The 26,243-nt window shown below is 40.9% G+C and overlaps 1 protein-coding gene across 2 annotated transcripts; it reads right to left on the bottom strand.

The window, feature by feature from the left end:
• Positions 1-675: 675 nt before the first annotated feature.
• Positions 676-24,612, bottom strand: LOC124133543 (probable transaldolase). 2 transcript variants are annotated; one of them, XM_046497974.2, is made up of 9 exons: positions 24,427-24,612; positions 11,526-11,649; positions 8,189-8,296; positions 6,922-7,053; positions 6,122-6,182; positions 5,107-5,221; positions 4,554-4,683; positions 3,154-3,221; positions 676-2,101 (listed from the first exon to the last, which is right to left on the bottom strand). In XM_046497974.2, the coding sequence occupies exons 1-9, from the start codon at positions 24,497-24,499 to the stop codon at positions 1,941-1,943; spliced, it is 972 nt and encodes a 323-aa protein (XP_046353930.1). In that variant the 5' UTR covers positions 24,500-24,612; the 3' UTR covers positions 676-1,940. The 2 variants fall into 2 exon arrangements, with proteins under 2 accessions (XP_046353930.1, XP_046353929.1); XM_046497973.2 differs by lacking the exon at positions 24,427-24,612 and adding an exon at positions 16,154-16,342.
• Between the last annotated feature and the right edge of the window lie 1,631 nt (positions 24,613-26,243).

Raw genomic sequence — 26,243 nt, 5'->3', positions numbered from 1 at the left:
TTGAAATCAACCCGTCTCGGACGGTCGGGCAGGCAGGTATTTCGAACACTGCCAATAAATCTAGGTGTTCTAACGTTCTAATGATGTCGTGCTGTCATTTTGTTTTTATTTCTTTTGTTGTACCCTGACAAACACAGAGATCGTTAACTTTGGAAGTTATGTCTGCCCAAATAGCCTTTTTTCTTTGGTGGGTAACGGTGCTACACAACTTACTGTTAGGCATGGAGATGTGTTTCTCCACCAACTCGGCTAATAGCTGAATATCGGAGCTGTCGATGTTCTTGTTTCTATTCCTAGGTTAGGTGGAGTCGATGCCATTTGACAGATGACCAGAAGTAGCGCGTACGTGTTTACGTCAGGGAATTGTAGGAAATATTTAGGGGAAATCCCGAATTTAATGACAGGTTAATGAAAACACTTACATTAAGGCATCATTAGATATTGATATGCCAATAAACGTTTGATACAACCAATTTAATGATGTCATTAACTAATGGTGAATTAAGAATTGGGTGGCATGCTGCCCCACGAAAATATTAAAAACAAGGATTAAAATAAGTGCATTTTACATCATTCTGAGAGGAAAAATCCCAGGATTCCAGAAATCTGAGGAAACTTCTCATGTCTGATACTAGAATCATATTTAGCAGTACAATGACAAAAACTCATATTAGATGAATTTCCAAACAATGTTAACAGGCAAAAACTTGTCTGTTATAAATTTTATTGATGCCTTCCTGTCCCATGATGAATTGCATTAATACATCACTGTATACGATACAACCACACAAATGTACATCATTCATATACATGGATCGTTCTGACATACAGTTTACATGTTTTCTTGCAACAGACACCATCACACTACCCAGACATATGTCTATATTCAATATTTTTCATCAGAATGATATACAAAATATATGCCAGGGCTAAGGAGAATATTATTTATGTGAGTATGAATAAATACATTTTGTAAGCATGAGACTTAGAACAAGGAACACTGGCTAAAGCAAATAAACATTTCAAATTTTGTCATCTTTTAGTTAAAAAAAAGAGGATGTGCAACAAGTACATATGTTCTATCATCAAATGTAATACAGCTGAATAATGTTTCACAGGCACATAACAATCCCTTAACATGGGCCAGTTAGTAACACTATGGCTATAAAATTAATCCTACATATTATGAGACAAATTCAAGAAAGCTCCATGGGAAACAAGTCAACAACATTTTAAAGAATGGTTATAAAAACAAATAACATTCAAATACATGTACTCAAAAAATAAATTCACTATTTGTTAATTACTATTTTAATTCATGAACAAAGAAACATTACAACAATCATATGAACCAAAAGAAAACAAAATGGATTTTCTATCATAAACACATCAATACTACAATCTACAGAAGCAAGCATTAACAATGAAGGATTTCTCTACTGGATTAAACCATTATGTAAATAAACTCTACCAAACCTTTTCTATTTCTTGATTTGCAGATTTACAAATGCGGGTTTGTTGTTATTTTTGTTGTTGTCTCATAGGGCCTTGCACTTTAACCAGTTTTATACGCAGCTTTGTGTGGCGAGCAAATACGATTGCATTCAATGGAATAAATAAAAAAATAAAGAGCTTTTCAGATTTTACTTATCCCAACATCATTTTAAGGAAAATCTTTAAACCAATTCCTTTAAAAGTCTCGCCTTGCATGAACCTACTTTACCGAAAAAAACCTCCAATGGCACCAACCATTCAATGTACCTCATACCTGATGAGTTACTAGAATGGAATGAGAGTACATTCACATTTGTGCAAGTACATGTTTAATGTTATATATTCAAGCAGATACACCCAGCTGGCCATTTGTTATAAGATGATGGTTTTTGAATATTGAGTTCACCTGCTCCTTGGGAGTCTGACCAGGATCTTCCACTGGCGTTTTAAAGTAATCTATCTTTCAACACATTTTCCAATTTTATTGCATCTGCTGCAAATTTGCGAATTCCCTCGGAGAGTTTGTCATTGGACATCTGGTCTTCGTTCATCTCCCAGCGGAACATCTTTTCATCAACATTTATTTCATCAATGTCAAGTTTTTGTGCTGGAAAAGAAAAGAGCATAGACACATGATCGTTGTTTTAAACGAATACACAGAGTGGAGTGAACGATTGTTGTTTTACGCCACAGTGAGCAATATTTCAGTTGTGTTACAAATGTTATACCTGGGCTTGGCAAGCCAGTTGGGGTGAATCGATACTGCAGGGTCACGATACACTACATAGATCATTAGATAAATGTTCAAAGTGGCTTTTTTTATAATCAAACTTGAAACAGTAATTGAAACACATTTTGCATTGGCTGCCTGACAAAAATGCAAAGGGTCATAAAACGAACAGAAAGTGTATCAGCAAGTGTATCATCTTGTATCGATACAGAAAAAAACCCTGTTATCGTGTATCGTATCGTCACATGAAAACTCATGATGCACCGTTGCACCGATTGACCCCAACAAACCAGTGGTTGAGAGTATAAGCATCAAGCCATATCACTGGGGCAGGTTGACACACAAATTGTATGTTGTTGAATGCCGTACTTGCGTCTGGACCAGACAATCTAGTGACTGATTTCATGAACATAAATCCACACAATTGGTATACCAAGACATGCAGTCATCCAAGCGAACAGCCTGATCACCCGATCGATTTGGTCGCCTATTAAAACAAGCATAGATCACTGGGGACCTGTATTCTTACCTGAAATACCCACGTGTTGAAAAAATTGAAATAAACCATATTTGGGTAGTAAAAAACAGCTTACTTATTCTATACTATGCTTGTCGTAAGAGGCGACTAACGGGATCGGGTGGTCAGGCTCGCTGACTTGGTTGATGTCTGTCATCATATCCCAATTGCGTGGATCGATCGATGCTCATGATGTCAATCACTGGATTGTCTGGTCCAGACTTGATTATTTACAGACCTCTGTCATGTAGCTAAAATATTGCTCAGTGAGGTGTTAAAGAACAAACAAAAACAAACAAACTATACTATAACCTTAAAAAAACAATTTATTGTGACAAAATTTCTCAAAAACTTACCAATCTAACAATAACTTTCATGACCTTAGCTTATGTGATATTTGTTTTTCTCTCACCTGATTTCTTGTCCAGATGCACCTCTACTGGGTCGGAGGAGTTAGACAACTTTTCCAGGAGTGAGGGGCTGGAAATGAAACATGATTTCATCAACTGGCTGATAATATATTCTATTCGGACAGATCAATTTGTCTGCTTCAGAGCTCAAGACAAGCTTTTGGTTATTTGGGTATATTACCCAGGGGTTTGATTTTGATTGGATGTCCCCCATTATCAGAGGGTATTCACATCTGTTTTACCCACCTGTTTCACATTTCGGTATTTTTTTAACTTGTGTCGTAACAATCCTGTTAATCATTTAAAACTAAATGAAGAGTCTGCAACTCCCTACCCTGGAAGTCATATTTGTTTGTAAAAACTAGCATTGTAAGAAAGGCATTATTTTTTTCAATCACCAATCAGCGACTGTTTAAGATGCATTTACTAGACATGATCATGATGATGAGCTTTTCAATTGGAATCTATTGATACTTGAGTTTGGTTGTTACACAAGCCTTTCCAACTCCAACTGTCAGTAAGTGAAATTAGTGATTGGCTGATACTACCCCCCTTCCAATAAGCTGCGCTCTGTGGCACTCAGGAGCGGGAACTGATCGTGCAAGATCGCCACATTTTGGGTTGTATTGGATTGCAACAGAAGCGCTATCTGACTGTAATCAGATCGTAAGTGCCCCTAGATAGCCGAAAAATGAGGAGACCTATGGTGCTCCCTCAGAGCATGTAGAGCGCAGAAGGGGGTCGGCTAGTGGAATGGGGGTATACACAATCATTTTATCTAACAGTTGTAAAATATGCAATTGTTTTATCTAATGTGATATACGCAATTGTTTTATTTCAATAGTTGTAACATACACATAATTTATGGTAGATTAATACATAAAACAAAAACATTTTAATTGGTCTGCCCTTGACATGAATAAAGAGTACTGCCTAATCAAATAAATATTTACCTTGACACAAACGAAGTAACAAGAACGGAGGTAACTCTCAATCCCCTGACCAATGTTTTCAATCATGTCATAGCCTCTGATTGCACACAACATGTACATATGTCAGATGGGGTTTGGGGAAAAATCCTTTAGTGGTGGACATAAAATATTCCACAATCATCAGTGCTTGGCACTGACCCAACGTTGTCAGTGGTCCAAAGTACCAGCGCCAAAATAAATCTATTGGTCCTGTAGGATCTCTACTAGACACATCTGTCACAGATTTCAAAAGTTAACAAACTTAAATGACCTTGTTCGTCCCCAAAATAACACTACACTAATGGACCACCATTTATTTTATTTTACTGGTCCTTATGAAAATATACTAGACTCTGACCAGCGGAACAGAGTTAGTGTCGAGCACTACTTTGATATAACCAAGCTGCTAAAATAGTAAATATTGGCCTTACGAGATGGTGAGCAGATCACAGCCAGCAAGACCCAGAATCTGGCCAGTGTTTCTGAAGGATGCCCCCATCACAACGGTTGGGAAGCCGTACTTCTTGTAGTAGTTGTAGATTCTTGTCACACTCCTCACACCTGTAAGTAAAAAGTACAGTCAGTGACAGTTCGCGCAAGTGCTGTGTAGGACGGTCAGCCATAGTCCGGCCACGTCCCTTCTGACCAGACACTAGTGGTGGAAATGACGTGTGGGCACGATGACCAACAATCAGCCCAGTCACAGCGTCTCCCCACAAATCCACCGCAGTTGACTCTCAAGACAAGCATCGAGTACAGGGGTCCAACAGTTCCCTTGTCTGGGTGAGCGAGTATGGTTTTACACTGCTTTTAGCAATATTTGAGCAATTTTACCACGGCAGACACCACAAATGGGCTTCACACATTGTACCCATGTCGGGAATCGAACCCGGGTCTTCGGCATGACGAGCTACTGCTTTAACCACCAGGCTACCCCACCGCCCTCTTTGTCTGACAAGGAGGAAAAGAGTGCATTTCACTCACCAGGATCTTCCAAAGGTTCGAAGGTCTTCTTGTCACCGTTCTTGACATACCAGTCAAATATCCTGCCTACAAACGGTGAGATGAGAGTAGCTCCAGCCTGTCCACATGCAACAGCCTGCAATGACAGCGTCAGTACGGCTCAAGTACAGACTCATGTTAGCACATGGCTTACAGATTCTAGCTAAAAAGCTTGGATAGGACACATTTTCAATAAATTAAATGCACACTGGACATTAACCATTGAGAGGAGGTGTTGTGCTTGAGTTGTTGATTGATAATGTGGGTTGGGGTAGGTGGGGTGGGGTTGTGTGGGGTGGGGTTGTGTGGGTTGGGGTAGGTGGGGTGGGGTTGTGTGGGTTGGGGTAGGTGGGGTGGGGTTGTGTGGGGTGGGGTAGGTGGGGTGGGGTCTTGTGGGGTCATGTGGGGTCGTGTTGGCAGCAATTCCTTTAAACAATGCATATTGTCAATGGTGTAGATCAATGGCGTTGACATAACTGAACACAGCAGTTGACAAACAAAAACCATAAGACACCTAAAAGAATTGTTGAGTCAAGACTGTCACACCTAGCTTGATTTGTTTGTTTGATGTTTAACGCCACACTCAGCAATATTCCAGCTATATGACAGCGGTCTGTAAATAATTGAGTCTGGACCAGACAACCAAGTGATTAACATCATGAGCATCGATGTACGCAATTGGGATTGATGACATGCATCAACTAAGTCAGCGAGCCTGACCACCTGATCCCGTTTGTCGCCTTTTACGACAAGCATAGTCGCCTTTTACAACAAGCATGGGTTGCTGAAGACCTATTCTAACCCGGATCTTCACTCCTGCACCTAGTTTGAAGGAGAGAGCCCAAGGTTATCAATGAAAACCCCAGCGACTAAAACTTCACTGACTTATTTTGATGCCACAACAGTTTCAATGAAGTTATTCTGCAATATTTCCAGATACTTTTCATCAGTTTATCCATGTAACCATGGTAACCAGTACATTCCGTGGGACACACACCTGGTGGAAGCTGAAGATGAGAGTCATGTTGCAGTGGATTCCGTATTTCTTCTCCAGGACTCTGAAACAATTTGGATGCACTTTGTTACAATTAGCAAACGATTAGCCAGATTATATTATTTCTTGGTATACAGCAATATACTATCTTCCATATTTTCTTGTCCATAAAGCGAGTCAAAGTATGGCAAGTATGCTATAAATACACTTACCTTCTCTGACCATAAGGTTAATTTTAAGTCACCAATAGAAGTACTTGCTGTAAATAACCGAGTTGGTGCGATCTGCTGATCACTGCACACACGATTTTGTTGAAATGAATATGAACAATACTGAATGAAAATTTGGAATAAGATGAAAAAAATACCTTCAAAACATGAAGCCAGATATACAATGAACAAATATGCATTTTGAGAAAATTTAAAAACATGGTCAAATCAAGGTCAAATTCTAAAAATATGGCCATAAAAGACACATATATGTTAAGCCTTTCTCCTCACTACCCATTTCCAAAATTTCACGACATGTTGAACATAAATGGAATAATAATGGACCCTAATAGGTTTTTCAATATACCTGCCTTGGCATAAAATCCGAAGAATGATCTGGGATTTATTTCCTGACAAAAAACTCTGGAAACAAAATAGAAAATCCAAAACAAACAAGCAGATATCATCGACTGAAATACCTTGAACACAACAATCTTCAAAATGATTCACCAATTTTTAACTACTAGGCTACCCTGCCACCCGAAATTAACCCTGGAACGTTTGACACAAGCCCTGCAATGGCTGCCCCCTCACCTGGCTGCCTCAACACCCTCCCAGGTGGACGAGAGTTTGATGAGAATTCTTTCCTTGTCTATGCCCAAGTCCTTGTACATTTTGATCAGTTTCTGAGCCTTGGTGATCATGGCATCCTTGTCAAACGATAACCTGTAACAAACGCAAGTGGAAATCTACATGACACACACCAACACTTGCTGAGCTCCAAAAACACTGAAATAGTGCATACAGATTGTGGATCAATGCTTACTTGAATCTGGAATTTGAATAGAATTTTAAGGGTTGGGAGCAAAAATATATAGGGTTGGTAACTGGAACGAGGAAAATGTAAATTCTTAACAGACCTAAAGGACCAGATGGGATAAGAGCCCTTTTTGACCCATTGTTTATGTCAAATTTTAAGAGTTTGGCAAACTTTGAAATATTGGTATAAAATTATAAGACAATTTCCAGTGTTTGACAACTAGCCGTTTTTCTTTCTTGGGAATTCTGACATGATCAAATACAGAAGTATTATTAACATGATTAAGGGGAGTGAAAAGTTGGAATTTTCGAAAATAGAAAAGGGAATGTAACTTAGAGGAAGTTGGTACACACACATTTTGTGACATATGTTGATGCTGTCCTTCTCTACATCTTCCAAACCTCTAAGTAAGCCCTCTTGACAATTTTTGCCGACTTTTACAATTAAGATTGATATAAAGTCCAAATGAACAAAATCTAATTCTCACAACAATTCCCATAGGATTTGTTCATTTCTTAAACTATACACATTCTGTAGCCAAAAAGCTGTTATCATCCTTGGTTTTTTTATTTCAAACCACAGCACGCCAGTAATTGTGACTGGGGGTACAATGATTGGCAATCTGTCCGGTCACAGAGTTGACAACACTATAGTTATATCTGGAGTAGAGAGGGGATACGAGTAGAGAGGATATATGAGTAGAGCGGAGATACAACTAGAGAAGATATACGAGTACAGCGGAGATACGAATAGAGCGGAGATTCGAGTAGAGCAGAGATTCGAGTAGAGCGGAGATTTCGAGTAGAGCAGAGATACGAGTAGAGCAGAGATACGAATAAAGCGGAGATTTCGGGTAGAGCGGAGATATGAGTAGAGCAGGGCAGAGATACAAGTAGACCTGAGATATGAGGAGAGAGGAGATATGAGTAGAGAGGAAATACAAGCAGAGAGGAAATACGAGTAGAGCAGATATGAGTAGAGCAGAGATATGAGTTGAGTGAAGCTTAGAGTAGAGCAGAGATAGGAGTAGAGCAGGTTTACCTAGCATCGACTTCAGTGGACACTCTGCCGGGGATGATCTTGAGGATTTCACAGCCGAAGTTAATGCACACCCTGTCCATGGCCTGTACGACCTGCTCATCGATGCTCCTACAAAAGAGAGAGTCTTGTTTAATGTCACTAAGAACAGTTTAGTCAGGGATGACCCCCCCTTGCAGAAAATAAAAAAACCTGTTAGATAAACTCATCTTTCCCTCAAAGAGTCAATGGCAAAATCCACTGCAGATTTCGTCCATTTGCTGAAAGATATTCTGTGTGTCGTCCCCTGAACATGTTTGATATGAATGCAAGGAAACAAACAGGCTGAGTCAATAGTGAGTGAGTGAGTGAGTGAGTGAGTGAGTGAGTGAGTGAGTGAGTGAGTGAGTGAGTGAGTGAGTGAGTGAGTGAGTGAGTGAGTGAGCGAGCGAGTATGGTTTTATGCTGCTTTTAGCAATATTCCAGCAATATTCCAGCAGGGGACACCAGAAATGGGATTCACATATTTACCCATGTGGGCAATTGAACCCGGGCATCCGGCATAACGAGCAAACACTTAAACCACTAGCCTCCCCACTGCCCCCTCTCAGTCAAATACACCTCAGTGCATGACCTTTGTGTGAACCCTACAGTTGCCTGACATTGCCGGAGAGTGGAGAGTACAAGGCTGCAAGGCTAGGGCACATGTAATGTAATATTGCTCATGTAATCCGATTTTTTGTTGGTCAGAGAACCCACTGTTTTCCCTTTTGCTGGAACCAGGATGTGGCTTGATTTGTTGGTTAAAATAGCAACTCCACTGCAAAGCATCAGTATGTATTCATGGGCGATTAGTCAAAGTGGGGTAACTTTAAGAAGCTCAAGCCAACTTTAACAACAAATCGTATCTGTCATGAAACCCTACTAAAAATAACGTTTTCCGCTAGGTCTAGTCTAGGGTGTTCACTGCCAGTCTATGGTGTTCACATACAGTCTATGGTGTTCACTAACACAGTCAAGGGTGTTCCCAGACAGTCAAGGGTGTTCACTGACAAGTCTAGGGTGTTCACTGACAGTCCAGGGTGTTCACTGACAAGTCTAGGGTGTTCACTGATAAGTCTAGGGTGTTCACTGACAGTCTATGGTATTCCCGGAGAGTCAAGGGTGTTCACCGACAGTCCAGGGTGTTCACCGACAGTCTAGGGTGTTCACTGACAAGTCAAGGGTGTTCACTGATAGTCTATGGTATTCCCGGACAGTCTAGGGTGTTCACCAACAGTCTAGGGTGTTCACTGACAAGTCTAGGGTGTTCACCGACAGTCTAGGGTGTTCACTGACAGTCCAGTGTGTTCACCGACAGTCTAGGGTGTTCACTGACAAGTCAAGGGTGTTCACTGATAGTCTATGGTATTCAAGGACAGTCTAGGGTGTTCACTGATAGTCTATGGTATTCCCGGACAGTCTAGGGTGTTCACAGACAGTCCAGGGTGTTCACCGACAGTCTAGGGTGTTCACTGACAAGTCAAGGGTGTTCATTGATAGTCTATGGTATTCCGGAAAGTCTAGGGTGTTCACTGACAGTCCAGGTTGTTCACCGACAGTCTAGGGTGTTCACCGACAGTCTTGGGTGTTCACTGACAAGTCTAGGGTGTTCCCTGACAAGTCTAGGGTGTTCCTGGACAGTCTAGGGTGTTCACTGACAAGTCTAGGGTGTTCACTGACAGTCCAGGGTGTTCACTGACAGTCCAGGGTGTTCACTGACAAGTCTAGGGTGTTCCCCGACAGTCTAGGGTGTTCACTGGAAGTCCAGGGTGTTCAATGACAGTCTAGGGTGTTCACTGACAAGTCTAGGGTGTTCACTGACAGTCTATGGTATTATCTGACAGTCAAGGGTGTTCACTGACAGTCTATGGTATTCCCAGACAGTCTAGGGTGTTCACTGACAACTCTATGGTGTTCACTGATAGTCTATGGTGTTTCCGGACAGTCTAGGGTGTTCCCGGACATTCTAGGATGTTCACATACAGTCTATGGTGTTCAGTGACAGTCAAGGGTGTTCCCGGACAGTCTAGGGTGTTCACTGACAAGTCTAGGGTGTTCACTGACAGTCCAGGGTGTTCACTGACAATCTAGGGTGTTCACTGACAGTCCAGGGTATTCACTGACAGTCTAGGGTGTTCACTGACAAGTCAAGGGTGTTCACTGATAGTCTATGGTATTCCCGGACAGTCTAGGGTGTTCACCAACAGTCTAGGGTGTTCACCGACAGTCTAGGGTGTTCACTGACAGTCGAGGGTGTTCACTGACAGTGGAGGGTGTTCACTGACAGTCCAGGGTGTTCACCGACAGTCTAGGGTGTTCACTGACAAGTCAAGGGTGTTCACTGATAGTCTATGGTATTCCTGGGCAGTCTAGGGTGTTCACGGACAGTCCAGGGTGTTCACCGACAGTCTAGGGTGTTCACTGACAAGTCAAGGGTGTTCACTGACAAGTCTAGGGTGTTCATTGATAGTCTATGGTATTCCCGGACATTCTAGGGTGTTCACGGACAGTCCAGGGTGTTCACCGACAGTCTTGGGTGTTCACTGACAAGTTTAGGGTGTTCCCTGACAAGTCTAGGGTGTTCACTGACAAGTCGAGGGTGTTCACTGACAAGTCTAGGGTGTTCACTGACAGTCCAGGGTGTTCACTGACAAGTCTAGGGTGTTCCTGGACAGTCTAGGGTGTTCACTGACAGTCTAGGGTGTTCACTGACAGTCTAGGGTGTTCACTGACAGTCTATGGTATTCTCTGACAGTCTATGGTGTTCCCGGACAGTCTAGGATGTTCACTGACACAGTCTAGGGTGTTCACTGACAGTCCAGGGTGTTCACTGACAAGTCTAGGGTGTTCACTGTTAGTCTATGGTATTCCCAGACAGTCTAGGGTGTTCACTGACAACTCTAGGGTGTTCACTGACAGTCCAGGGTGTTCACTGATAGTCTATGGTGTTTCCGGACAGTCTAGGGTGTTCCCGGACATTCTAGGGTGTTCCCGGACATTCTAGGGTGTTCACTGACATTCTAGGGTGTTCACATACAGTCTATGGTGTTCAGTGACAGTCAAGGGTGTTCCCAGACAGTCTAGGGTGTTCACAGACAAGTCTAGGGTGTTCACTGACAGTCCAGGGTGTTCACTGACAAGTCTATGGTGTTCACTGACAGTCTAGGGTGTTCACTGACAGTCTAGGGTGTTCACTGACAGTCCAGGGTGTTCACTGATAGTCTATGGTGTTTCTGGACAGTCTAGGGTGTTCACTGACAGTCAAGGGTGTTCCCGGACAGTCTAGGGTGTTCCCGGACAGTCAAGGGTGTTCACTTACCCTCCCTTATCCTTGGCGTACTTTATCGCTTCATCGATAAGTGGTTGGTAGGCTGGCATGCTGGAGGCGGCATAGATGAGGGAGGGGTTAGTTGTCGCATCTGTTGGCTTGTACTTCTTCATAGCTGAAACAGTGAGTGAGTGAGTTGTGTTTACACCACTTTTAACATCACTTCAGTTATATCACGGCATGTCAGCCGAATGTGGGAGGAAAGCTGAAGTGCTGCAGGTCTCAGACGTTTACCATCATCTCCAACCTGGTACCATTACCGTAACACATACCTACTCATTGTGTGATCCTCCGCCTACTGTATATATTCTGTACAATGTTCCTCATTCAGTCTTGCTTGACAATGGTATAAGGATCTATACCGCAACATCGCCTTTACAGTATTAAAGAAGTTGTTATCCATAAATTGTGTCTACTTGGGGCAACTAAATGGAATGGGTGGTCACGTTCACTGACTTTGTTGATGCATGTCATCGTATCTCAACTGAATGGATCATGCTCATGATGTCAATCACTGGATTGTCTGGTCCAGAATCGATTTACAGACCGCCGTCATACAGCTGGAATATTGCCGAGTGTGGCGTTAAACAACAAACAAAGCAAAATGCTAACACAATGAGAGGCCTCTGTGCATTTCAATTTTCTATGACACATGATCTAAACCCTTAACATGCTTAAAATCTCATTCCTCTCCCAATCTGAATACATAAATCATGCTCAATTCTGCTCAAATGACTTTTCGGTTTGAGGAAGTCCTGTGCTTTAGAAGAGAAAGTCCTATGATTCTAGCAAACTTCATAAAATAGTTGTATACATTTTCGGTTTAATGCTATCATGGTTTGGGAAAACATGTCTATTCGAATAACCTTCTCTGTGACCTTGACCTTACGTGTAGGTCATCATGACACTATCATGTCTGCCCCACTGCATGAAAAGTACTACGTGTCATTGACACACAGTAAACATGGTACACCCCTGAGTTAAGTAAACAAAGTTTTTTTCCAGGAATGAATATTGCCATGGCAGTACAGGAGGTACACTTGAAATTTCTGAGATGTCAAACACTGCATGGTTCCATGGAGGTGGTCGTCAAATTCTGACCAAACCTTTTCTTTGTTTGTTTGTTGCATAACGCTGCACTCAGCAATATTCAACTACATGACGGCGGCCTGTAAATAATCAAGCCTGGACCAGACAATCCAGTGATTGATAGCGTGAGCATTGATCTACGCAATTTGAATACCATGAGAGGCATCAACCAAGCCAGCAAGCCTGACCACCGGATCCTGTTGGTCGCCTCTTACGACCAGCATGGATCGCTGAAGACCTATTCTAACCCGGAACTTCACGCATAGACAAAACCTTTGTGAATGCGTGATTCAACTATACAAAACATGCACCGATGCAACCTATTATTGAAAAGCGCAAGTGCATGTAAAAAAAATTCAAATTTGTGTCTAATCCTTAATTTTTCCACACATGGACCTTTGAACCCACTCAATACATCTAAGCTTATGCATTGCACTACATCACTAATCCCTGTGTAAAGTGTAATTTGTCAGGCTTTCTTTGGATTGACGTAATCACCATGTGAGCACTTTCTAGTGTGTTTTATAGTAATATATTAATTTATGTATAATCATGATATAGTCATCAGTCATAATAGGTCTTAGATTATATTTATTGAGATGAGTCTGTGTTTCAACTTTGACAAATGTATAGGACAAGGGTGCAACCTGGTTCTTGTCTGGTGCAACTAGATTTTCATGGCAACATTCACCTGGTGCAACATAAATAAATTTCCTTAAATCAATACTACTGCATCACCATTTGAATGAGGTGACAGGAAAGTTGACCATGTACCCTGCAATGAAAACAAGGTCACCATGGTCAAATGTGTTACACTTTCCAAACAAAGAATAAAATATCCCCTAGTGTATTTTACCACATGTTCACTATCACTATGCATGCGTGAGTGAGTTGGGTTTATCACTGCTTTTAACATTATTCCAGTTATATCAGCATGTCAGCTTAATGTGTTAGGCAAGCCCGAAGTGATCCAGGTCTCAGACGTTTACCACTTCGGTGAAACCCACGAGCATGGGTATGGTGCTGACAAACCTAGAAACATAATCGGGGCGAACCGGACTATACATGAAAATGTGTACATCGTCTTGGATATTAAAAGTCTGGAACTTTATCCAAAATGAATGTATTTGTGATAAAAATGGCAAACATCAACCCCAGCCAAGGACACAAATGACCTTGAAATACAAAACATCTTTCACATGGGTTCACTTGGATTCACATGAGGCATGTATCCAGGGCTCAACAAATTTCTTTTCATACTGCCTACCCAACCCCCCTCTGGAAGAAAACATTAAGCTACTAGATGCAATTAGATGGACTCGTGTAGGTTCACATGAAACATTTATACAAGGCTCAACAAAATTGTTTGGATATCTGTTGAAATGTGTTCCGTAAGTGATCTCTAAATATAACTGCTTTGAACACTGCCAACCATATCACACAACACTTTCAACACAGTAATGTTTTTTGCATTGGGCCAGTGGTGCGTTAAGTGGAAACTGAACAAGTATGAAAGTATGTAGAAGTGGATTGTTTTGTTTGGCCCTGATAGGGTGCTTCATCGTTCACCATCATTTAAAATGGGATAACTAGAGTCATGTACATAGGTTATTCCCTCAACTATGTGAAATTGAATAAGAACCGAAACTGCAGCGTAAGGGTTTATATATTAAATTTGGGGCAGTTAAATCTACAGTTAACCTCTCTCTACACTGAAAACACAGTTTGTTTATCTCCATTCTACCATGACTAAATTAAATGTGAACTCTTTAGTATTAGCAAATATAATGAGTGAAGCGTCCAGTGTTTCGAATGGGTTGTCGATCTGAATTACGGAATCACCGACAACAGCCCCAAAACAAAATATGACGCTGCAAATGATCAGGCAGTTTGTTGACACAGTAATACTTCACTCAAACATGTTGGTTGGTTTGTTGTTTAACGCCGCACTCAGCAATAGTCCAGCTATATGACGGCGGTCTGTAAATATTCGAGTCTGGACCAGACAATCCAGTGATTAATATCATGAGCATCGATCCACGCAATTGGGACCGATGACATGCATCAACCAAGTCAGTGAGCCTGACCACCCGATCCCGTTAGTCGCCTTTTACGACAAGCATAGTTGCCTTTTACGGCAAGCATGGGTTGCTGAAGACCTATTCTACCCCGGAATCTTCACGGGTCACTCAAACATGTGACACTGACAGGCATTAAAAGCATACAAGCTTTTAAAGCTGTGTAAGCGAAAATGAGGTGGCACTCGTAAAGAAAACTATGCAAGCCTTGCAAAGCTTCCGTTTTACACCGCTTGTCCCCATTATGTCGCAAAAGATATGACGTCACCGTTGTATATAGAAAAGACAAAATTCCCAGCTCTCTATTCTCACAAAACTTAAAAGTATATTCCCTTTGTAGATTTCTATTGTGTTTTCTGCAGATCCTTTGAATATTGTAGTAACTGTAACCTATAATTGTAGATATAACTATTTAAATATGCCTACCAATCACTGAAAAAGTACTATTCTATGAATATCAGGGTTAGAAACAGTTTTTGTCCACTAGTCCTTATAATGATAACATATAGCAAAACCCTTAAAATGGGCCAATTTCTACTAGTCCTTAGGATACCTTTACTATTGGGCAGTTTGGTAAGGACTACAGGACTAGTGCCAATTTCTAACGCTGAATATTAATTAGCTTGAACTGTGATTTAGAGGGGGCTTATTATGATTTGACAACCTCTGATTGACCAATCAGAATCAAGTGGAATTTCTTTTATGAGCACTGGTTGCCCTTATCAGGTCATTGACCACATTGTGTAACACAGTCCTGTCATCTGGGCCACTCTCTGACACAATACACTTTGTAGATAATAAGATTGTTGGTTATTTTGGTATTAATTGCCTTTAAATCTTGGGGTCATTTCGGGTGCAGTTTGACCTATTTATCTTGCTTCGCTTAACCACACAAAGTAAACAATAATGATTTCTGACATTGCATTATTTATCTATTTTCGCCCCATTCATATCAAGATTTTATGTTACTGTCATGAAGTCAAGTCATAATGTAGTTTATCTTTTATGACCTGCTGCCCCATTAAACATTCAGTTACCGTGGAGTGGCTTACTCAGCAAAATATTTAATGACAGAGCACTTTATTGCACAGTATATAAGCAACGATGGAATTCAGAACAGATCTTGCTACTGATACCACTTTGAGTGTTTCTCTTCAAGAAAAAGTAAACACTTTTAGGTATACATGTTCAGGTCCAGCTCCACTATAGAGTTGCAGTGTCATGCTGACACTTGATTCGGGAAAGCTTGTGGACTTTGCCAGCTCAATATCGACATGTACAAATTAACATGCATGTGGCTGCTTGCATATTATTGAAAAAAGTCAACTGCATTTCTCTCAACAGTATCGGCACACTTTCCACGTGTCCACGCCTTTCACGGATGGACTGAAATTTCGTTCCGGCTTCATGCCCTAGTTACACGAGGCCACACATCGAGGACACCCATCTCACCTTCGAAATCACCTGTATCGGCGACAACAACTGTGTCCTCTTTTAACTGGTCAAGGGATGTCCTTGCTTGCTTTTTGGTGTCGCACATAATTATTGTTGGTCGTGAAGAGTCAGCTGTTCTGGACTTCGGCATGCAATCTTTCCCGCAGTATACTTTAAAGCGGATTTCCGAATGTAGTGCGCATGCGCGATAGCATTGACCTTGACAGATGCCCGTTCCTCAGTTAAACGTTTTGACGCCTATAACATGACATTGGATTCGCTCTACGATCGTTGATTCAGAGTGGTTGGCAGCGATGTGCACTACGATTTTTTTAACACTCTATATGCGAAGTCGCATAATAAAATATATATAAAAAAATGGACAGAAACTATTGATACAATGTTTGTTCTAAAAAAAACACACATCATATTTAAATAGTCGAAATATAACATAATAATTATTACGTCACAATAAGACTAATTGCACGAATAATATACAAAAAACATATTTATAGAATCAATGATAGTATATAGCTAGAAATAATATGCATAAGCACAAAGCATACATATATACGTATAGACATATCTAGGCCTACGTACATACACACTCAGAACTCGCATACTACATGCTCGTAAGAGGCGATTAATGAAATCGGGTGGTCAGTCTCGCTGACATGCTTGATGCATAATCGAGTCTGGACTAGACAGTCCAGTGATTGACATCATGAGCATCGATCCACGCAACTGGGATACGATGACATGCATCAACCAAGTCAGCGAGCCTGACCACCCGGTCCGTTAGTCGCCTCTTACGGCAAGCACAGTCGCCTCTTACGACAATCATGGGTTGCTGAAGACCTACTCTACCCCGGATCTTCACGGAGCTGAAGGCCTAACCTCTACCCGTTCTAAACACTATAGATGCGAAAGCGTATACGTGATTAACCACAAATACGTATATATGTATAATATGTATATATTTACAATTGTATGCATAAGTTGAAGCATTGTTGGTACTTTGGGTCATTATTGGTGCTTATAATCCATATGTCGTAAAAACAATATGACACACCCGCTCGTTTATTAATGTCTGTGTACTTCTTGAATAATATATTTATTCTAACAGTTTGACAATTATTTCATATTTTCTTTCAGTAAATTTTGTTGATAACTATACTTACAACATAAACATAACTAAGGGGCTCGCTGTTCTTCTGGCTTTGGGGGAGGAAGAGGAAGAAGTAGAAGAAATGGCAATTGTAACTTGTCTAAGATCTGGACGACATGGAATAACTCACCTCATGTTTCAACACACAACATGGCAATAACGGGAAATACAGTACCTCACAAACCTACCTCACAAACTATGACGTCACAGATGGAAATCCCCGTGCGATTACGTGAAAACTATGACGTCACAGATGGAAATCCCCGTGCGATTATGTGCGATGTGTTTCGTGCATCACCTGTTTTCAACATCGGAACGAAATGCATCGTGACGGGGGAAAAGGAGATATGTTCATTCGTGGCCTCGCCTCTCGTGATAATGTCTCCTCTCCACCCGTCACCCGATGAGAGAAACATGATATTTCACTCGACACATGAAATATCCTCTCTCTATATTTAAGACGTGTATTTTAGATATGGAAATCAGATATTCTTCTTCGAATGCTTCGCTCACCGCCAATGAAGAGAGGCATCGAACGGAGTAAAGGATCCGATGTTTACTTGTTTGATATATTTTCTGGCCTTCCGAACTTTAAGGAAACCTTAAACCACATTCGGCCTGCCTTGACTTCATTTGACGCAGTTACAGATTGTATGAGTAATTATATCGCTAGAGACGTTGATATAAAATTTTAAACAGGCAAAAGTGGGTTATTATTTCTCCTCGCCCCGTGCTTCTATCAACAGGGATATGTCCATGTACCCCCAAACTTGAAATCATGCATGAACAATTTATAACCTATTTGTCCCATACCCCATTTCTCCCATAAAAATAAGTAGAGCCTGTGTATTGCCAGTTTGGGGTGACATGTCTCAGCGATATCTGTATGTGAAAAAGTAATCAATACTTGTTATAGTTGTGTTGGACGAGTCATACATTGACGAGATTGACAATAAAAACGAATGGTTCCCACGGATTCAAAAGTTCAATCAGAGGAGTGGTCATGCTGATGAGCCTCCGTCGAAAGCAATATGATAACAGGTCGGAACATGTGAAGAATATAAGAGAATATCAAGTTTTTATCGATTCTGGTAAAACAGTACAGGCTGTTCTCATTTGGAAAGTATAGTGAGTGAGTACGGTTTTTACGCCGCTTTTAGCAATATTCCAGCAATATCACGGCGGGGGACACCACAAATGGGCTTCACACATAGTACCCATGTCGGGAATCGAACCCGGGTGTTCGGCGTGACGAGCGGACGCTTTAACCACAAGGCTACCCTACCGCCCCTGGAAAGTATATTAAACATTCTGATCGAACTCATTCGTCACCACTCGCCCCTTTCCGTAACCGACATGAAGACTCGTACCCCTATCAATGAATGTTATGTTAGAAAATACGACAAACCAATCAGACTGTGCGTATGACTTCAAGTACTTCGGTCAATGAATCCCTCAGGAATAATTTTTAACTTTACATATATATGTCTTGCATTCATAAATATACCCAACATTCAGTTAAATGTGTTTAAACATTCTGTATAATACCATAAGTCCAATGTGTTTTAAAAAGCATCTTGAAAAAATATACTTGTGGGGAAAATATACGTGAATCATTACGCAACGAGTTGACAATCCTATTAGCTATTCCAATTTGAGCTCAGACGGAACCCAGTTGCAAAATATGGCACCTGTCGCTATTCGTCTTGTCCAGGAATAACACGAGTTGGTCACGAATGTGATCGAACTCAAAGGCACCATAAAAAAACAATCAACAAAAACAAACAAAAACGTTTGTCATCTTTAGTTTGTTTGTAATTCACACTTTGTCATTCCAAATATTGTTACTGCACGCAGGGGAAATGGGTCTTGTTAGAACCAGTTATTCGCCATCCCCGACCACCCAGTGTATTTAACATAATAGAATAGATATGTTACGCTGGATAATCGGGTGTGACTATTCTTTGAATACAGTGAAACCTCGTTAATCCGTCAACTTCGACGTCCGGGCGAGTACTTCAGGGAACGCCAGCATGTATTCACTGTACGACCCTGTTTATCCGGACATTACTGTCCGTTTTAGATAAGGCAACATATCCCAAACACCGCCACACCGCGTACAGGTATGTGGTACAATCTATGTGAAAATACCGAAATGTTGGTGAATTCTAAGATTCAGGTTCCACATCGTAAATCGATGTCATAGTATATTTCCAAAACTCTTTAGTGAGAAGTTATTACTTTTGATTTCAGACATTTGAAAAATGTTCATGTCAGTGAAATAGTTAAATGAGATACCATTATCGGTCACGCTATCCATGAAACGCATCATAAATGCACGCACGCACGCAAACATAATATATCAGTGACATTAAAAAAACCCGTCAAATGCCCTACATAGATACACTTCACTAAGAAAGACGGCCTAGTGTTCAGATGACGACATGTAATCAATATGTGACGTCATATCGTATTTCTCCCAACGATGATGTGACATAAGCCTTCTATTGACCATCGCTAACATGCACATATCGTAAAGTTATAACACAGGATCATTCTATCCTTGTGGGTAATATTTCAAGTAGGTACACCATAGAGCTTGAAATTTGACACTTAGCTTCGACTGACACGTTATATCTTTGCGTCACAATGAGTGATGTGATGTCATAATAGAGACTCGTGTAGAACGAAACTGCGAACCTTGCTTATTCTTTTTTTTCCAAGGAGCTAGCTTCATGTTGGTACCCGAAGTAAGCGTGTGACAAACTTTCAATGAGAGTATTCAAGTTCAAGTACATCTTTGTCATGGTAGAATGGAGATACAGATTTAACTGCTTAAAATTGAATTTTGAACCTGGCCCCTGTTACAAACCCAAGAGCATAGATTTACTAAAATATGTATCCCCATTCCAGTCGCCCCCCTTTACAGCTCTTTGGAAATCTAAATATTGTTCAGATGACGTAATGGTGTCAGTTTGTGACGTCATGAATAATGGCACACTCCGGCGAAGTGACGACTCAGCATAACGCCAGTGCCACAGAATAATTTGCATATCACGTGACCTGACTTTTCTCCTGTTTGTAAACAAACGCGCGCTTTTTCAAAAATCAGAATAGAACGGACTAATGCAAGTATCTGGGGGCGCTTTACATATCGTTTTGCATAAGTATATAAATATGCTACTACAACTGCGACAGTGAGATGCATGACAATACATATTTACACATCAATGACGGCACGTGGAGCCGTACAATCAATGTAAACGTGGGATAACTACGAAAATGGAAATAGATTTTCACGATTTAGGATATTTTCCCAATGAATGTTAACCATTTTATGACATATGTTTATCTAGATATGTAGACTTGTCAAACATGAAACAGATGAAAAACATATGCAATATCTTGAATGGACTGTGTAAGATGTTACGAATCGTCACATGGCGCTGGCCTGTGGCAGAGGTACTTTGCTGGCCGCATCGAACTCTGGGTAGGAGAGTGGAATAATGGATAATGTCACAATGCAAACTGGTGTCATTGTTGGTACACGCCGCTTTAAATTGCATCTGAAATATATATAATATATGGAGAAATATATGTGAACCATTACGCAACGAATTGACAATTGTTTTAGGTGTGCCCGTTTGCGCTAAGACGGAACCCGGTCGCAAAAATGGCCACGAGAGGGGCACGAGTCGCTATTCGGCTTGTCCCGGAATAACACGAGTTGGTCACAAATGCTCTGGGTAGGAGAATGCGCTGTTAGAGAGGTTAGGTGGGCAGGACCCCAGTCAATTTAACAACGAAACAACGTGACGTCATGCGGCTCCAGCTGACCAATCGGCCTCAATAACCGCTAATGTGCACATGTGCAAATATAGACAGGGTATTACATTCCTTTGCTCTGACATTAAGAGTAATTGCTAGTGTTGGAGACAGGTTTGGTATAAATAAAACTTCAGTACAACATCCGGTTCATTCGACACCACTCGTCCATTTCCGTAACATCCAAACATTGTCGCCGTGTGGCATGTCCCGATATCACATGAGTGGTCACGAATGTTTTTCTTAATAACAGGACAAGTTTATTGTTCGACGTTGCAACATTCCAGCTTGATGACTACGGCAATATTTAATGGGTATCCACACAACACAACTATCTAATAATAACATCAAACTGTATTGGTTTATTCATGCAGGTGAAAATCTGGGGTTGTCACATGGTGCAACGCGGCTGTTTGGAGGGTGCCAACCCCGCCCTCCCCCAAATCCCGAATCCCGAATCCCATCAAATTTGTTAATTTTCTTTCAGTGCCATTGCTCGCTCTCGAAAACTTCTACACGAATCTCGAAATCTCGAAACAGCCAACAAAGGATTTTTAAATATAACGGGGTTTTTATGTTGAATTTGGGCACGAAATATGATTTTATTTGCTCCTTGCGTACAACACTGCTGAGTTCCGAAAAACTTCCAAATAGACCATCGACTCCCGGGTGTTAGCAACTGATGACTGCGCATCATCGGAAACCACCCGGATGGCGTGGGATGTTGTTTACACAATGACCTAGCCTTTATCATTTGCAGACCGCAGTGACATTGTTGGAACGTTTGACTGCGGCGTGAAACATCAATCACATCACCGAAGAACAACAGTTGCTATGCAGTTCACGAATCTCATATCACTGGTAGTTAATAAGCCAGATTTGTCCCATAATCGAACAGCCATTGATTTACAATTCCAGTATTTGCAACAAGCAAATATGGTTGAGACTGGACAGGAAAGATAATCGCGGGATGTGACATGAATATTTTCTGCCATGATGCCGTTGTGCTGTGGTAGGACTGTATCGTGTTTGTGCCCTACGACAACAGTGTGGCTTGTCAGTGGATGGATTCAAAGATAGCGTTACACCGGAACCCACGCACACACGACCGGAATATCAGTTGTATTGATGGCACATCCTAGCACGGAGGAAAAGGAAATTGAGTTATTTAACATCCTTATAAGAATGACATAAGCCCTCATCCAAAGATGCATATCACGGTATTTGTAGAGATGTAAACTTTGTATCTGCCGTGTTACACACAATACTAACTACGCCACGTCACAGCCCCGTGAAGATCCGGGGTGAAATAGGTCTTCAGCAGCCATGCTTGCCGTAAAAGGCGACTATGCTTGTCGTAAGAGGCTACAAACGGGATCGGGTGGTCAGGCTCGCTGACTTGGTTGATGCATGTCATCGTATTCCAATTTCGTAGATGGATGCTCATGATGTCAATCACTGGATTGTCTGGTCAAGACTCGATTATTTACAGACCGCCGTCTTGTAGCTGGAATATTGCTGAGTGCGGCGTTAGACAAAAACAAACACCACACGTCACATGATTAATCAACGACTATAACAGTATGAGGGTTGATGTGGTTCTCGTCACCAACGTCACGAAACACCAGTCTCATTAAACCCAAATATTGTACGCCGATATCAGACCCATCAACACAACATTGCAGTGGTAAATACTGAGACCCGGTCAAGATCGTAAATCACCAGCTACCTATGTATTGTCGTATAAGAGTCGACTAAATGGATTGGGACATCAAGCTCGGTGACTTAGTTCACTGTATGTTAGCGCATCCTGTTTCTATGGATCGAGGCTTATGATGTCCATCACTGGATTGTTTGGTCCAGGATTATTTATATACTAGTACATTCATTATATCGCTGGAATATTGCTGAGAGCGGGGTTAAAAAAACAACACTTATGACTTCATTTACAACATTGACCGCAAGAAAGGGATTGGCTGCACAGAATACCGTGCTCACATTTTCTGCTAAGTCATCCTTAATTTTGTCAACTCATTCTCGTATAATGTTTTGTAAGAGAAATGCCCTTAACATGAATAACAAGTATATATGTTTTTGTTTGTTGTTTAACGCCGCACTCAGTAATATTCCAGCTATATGACGGCGGTCTGTAAATAATCGAGTCTGGGATCTTGGGATACGATGACATGTATCAACCAAGTCAGCGAGCCTGACCACCCGATCCCGTTAGTCGCCTCTTACATCAAGCATAGTCACCTTTTACGGCAAGCATGGGTTGCTGAAGACCTATTCCATCCCGGATCTTCACGGGTCTCACACGCATGGTATTCATCTGGGTTCAATTCCAAGGATTGCCTTAAGGCGTGAACCCCATTCTTTGAGTCCTAAGCCGTGAAATTGCTGGAATATTGCCCTAATCTAATCGACTTCATTCATCACCAGCATTAGTTTTTTAAAATTTGAAATAAGTCGTGAAGTTAAATACTTTTAAAACTTTCATTAATAAGTCTCGAATTTAAAAAAAATAAAATTGTGTTGTATTTAACTACCCCTTTAAAACACATGAAACCCCATCATATACCGTAAAACAATATACTGACAACGAAAATGTGGTCAAATTGAAGTAAAACAATATTCTGTCTGTCTGTGACCTTGTTAATGGGCGCCGACGATGGACTGTCGACAACAGCTTTAAACACGTTGTTGATATATAATGTGATATGGGTAACAGATGCCGAACTGATGATATCTGTGTCAGGCACATGCATCAAACAACCTAGCTGCAGCTGTATGTGCATCGGACATTCCAGAAAACACAATCAATACGTGGCCAAACTGTACGTGTCAACTATGCATGATAGACGATGCATTATTTATTTAAGTCAGTCTTCATATTAAATAGAACTTAAACTTCAAGAGCTGATCATATAATTTATAGATATATGAAGAATGAATGCGTTCTTTGACAAGTACAATATTATGTTTTGTAGGGTAGACAGAAGTTATTTTTAAAATAATTCTTAAAATGTATATACGATTATTTGTACAAAAATTCTGTGTAATGATACGATAAATCTATATAAAAAATGTTTGCCGGCTTAAACATATCTTAAAATGGGTTATATTTCTATATTTACACTGTCAGATTGTGTGATCATGCATCGACATTGCTGACATTCACCGACAAATGACAAGCAAAGGGATGTCAGTCATGCACATCACCAGGACTTTTAGATTATGGAAAACTGCAAAGAAGCAAATAACTCAGCATCAGCAACATCTACAGCAAAATGCTCACCGTCGAAGTCGCCAGTGTCGCAGCTGACGACGGTGACATCTGTCAGCTGACTCAGAGCCGAATTGGAACCCATTGTCGATTTCACAAAATCTTCGTGATTGTCACCTCCGTGCTCGTGTAAGGGTGCTCTAAATCAGCAGTGAAACGAGATAGCACTCTATCTGCACTGCCACACGACACTCGGCACAACGCTATCGTGACGACGGAAACAGCCGAGGTTGTGCTGACGTCATTTATGTTAATGGTCCGAAGCGCCTGAACGTATTTCGTTCGCGCTCGGAGTGTATTGCGAGCAGGCAATTTTAAACCTTGATAAATGATGTGAGCTCAAGATTTCTTGTTTAAGTGGATGTGTTTTTGTGTGTGTAATATTTGTAAAAAGAAATACAAATACCACACATTGGATCGGATTGCTAATTATGTGCCCTGTTGCTACCTGGCTGGGCATCCTACTTTTTTTAGCTTAATATCTATATATACTTTATAATATAAATAAAATATATGCAATTGTTTATCATCAATTCTTTGGAAAGTGAACTGAATGTACAACTGAATGGATATATTAACAAGGGGAAAATGGACAAATTTTCATATATATTTTATCACGTTAAATGCCACATTTTAGAATTGGAAATTGTGAAATAAGGGAATATTACAGCTAACGCCATGTTCCATTATCTTAAGGCTTTCAAGGGTCAACCCGATAACGCATATCGGACAAGACCCGCATCTCTCATGGTGCTGGTCTGATAGAATAGGCAAACAAATATCATCCACCCTTATCAAATCACCCGTACCACGTATACATTCGTTGCATATACTAGCAACTGGTAAACTATTATTCTTATTAAACTTTACTCATTAACACCTTTATCAGCAGTGCTTCGGTCAAACGAAATTATATAATTCTGTCTAGAGAGCGCCACTAAAGTTCGCAATAACAACTTTAATCATTTAATGAGATTATCTGTAGTAGCTAGAATAACTATAAATACGGACGACAGACAGTCACAAATCATTCAGTGGCTATCTAATAAACTGTTTTATTCACTCAGGTCTTGTGTTGTTATGTGGATTAGTCGTGTATAGTAGTACCTCTGCCAAGCGAGCGGGTTCTCCAACTCTCGTTTTCACAGATATATCACGCGAGAGTAAAGGACATGTTTGACATGTCGCAATGTAACGCTAAGAATAGGCCACATACGTATGTCATCGGATTATTGAAAAACGACACCCAAATATAATTCCCCAGCAAACATTGTTTGTCGTTAGAGTCGAGTAAACCTATCGTCAGGCTCGATGACTTGGTTCATTGCTTGTCATCGTACCCAAAATATTTTAGCCCGCCGTCATATACAGTGTGAATTTACCTGAACATAAACTGCAAGCACAACATGCGTGGGCGTTGTCATAAATCAAAACGAGGACTCGCGTAATTATGGACATATGGCTGTATTTGGAAGGTTAAGGGATTATCCGATACTGTGTTTGAATTTATAATTAATGTACAGGACTAAACCGTCAGGGGAGAGAATTAAGTGATTCACACGTGTTCTCACTAAAGATTATCGATAATCGAACACATAAGGGGAAAATGGGGATGGGGAATGATTTGGTTTGGTTTGTTGTTTAACGCCGCACTCAGCAATATTCCAGCTATATGACGGCGGTCTGTAAATAATCGAGTCTGGACAAGACAATCCAGTAATTGACATCATGAGCATCGATCCAAGCAATTGGGATACGACGACATGCATCAGCTAAGTCAGCGAGCCTGACCACCCGATCCCGTTAGTCGCCTCTTTCGAGAAGCATAG

This window comes from Haliotis rufescens, unplaced genomic scaffold, assembly GCF_023055435.1.
Source record: "Haliotis rufescens isolate VD_foot unplaced genomic scaffold, xgHalRufe1.0.p SCAF_5, whole genome shotgun sequence".
Classification (NCBI taxonomy): domain Eukaryota; kingdom Metazoa; phylum Mollusca; class Gastropoda; order Lepetellida; family Haliotidae; genus Haliotis; species Haliotis rufescens.
The sequence above is the reverse complement of the archived record's forward strand: the minus strand, read 5'-3'. Positions and strand labels throughout refer to the sequence as shown.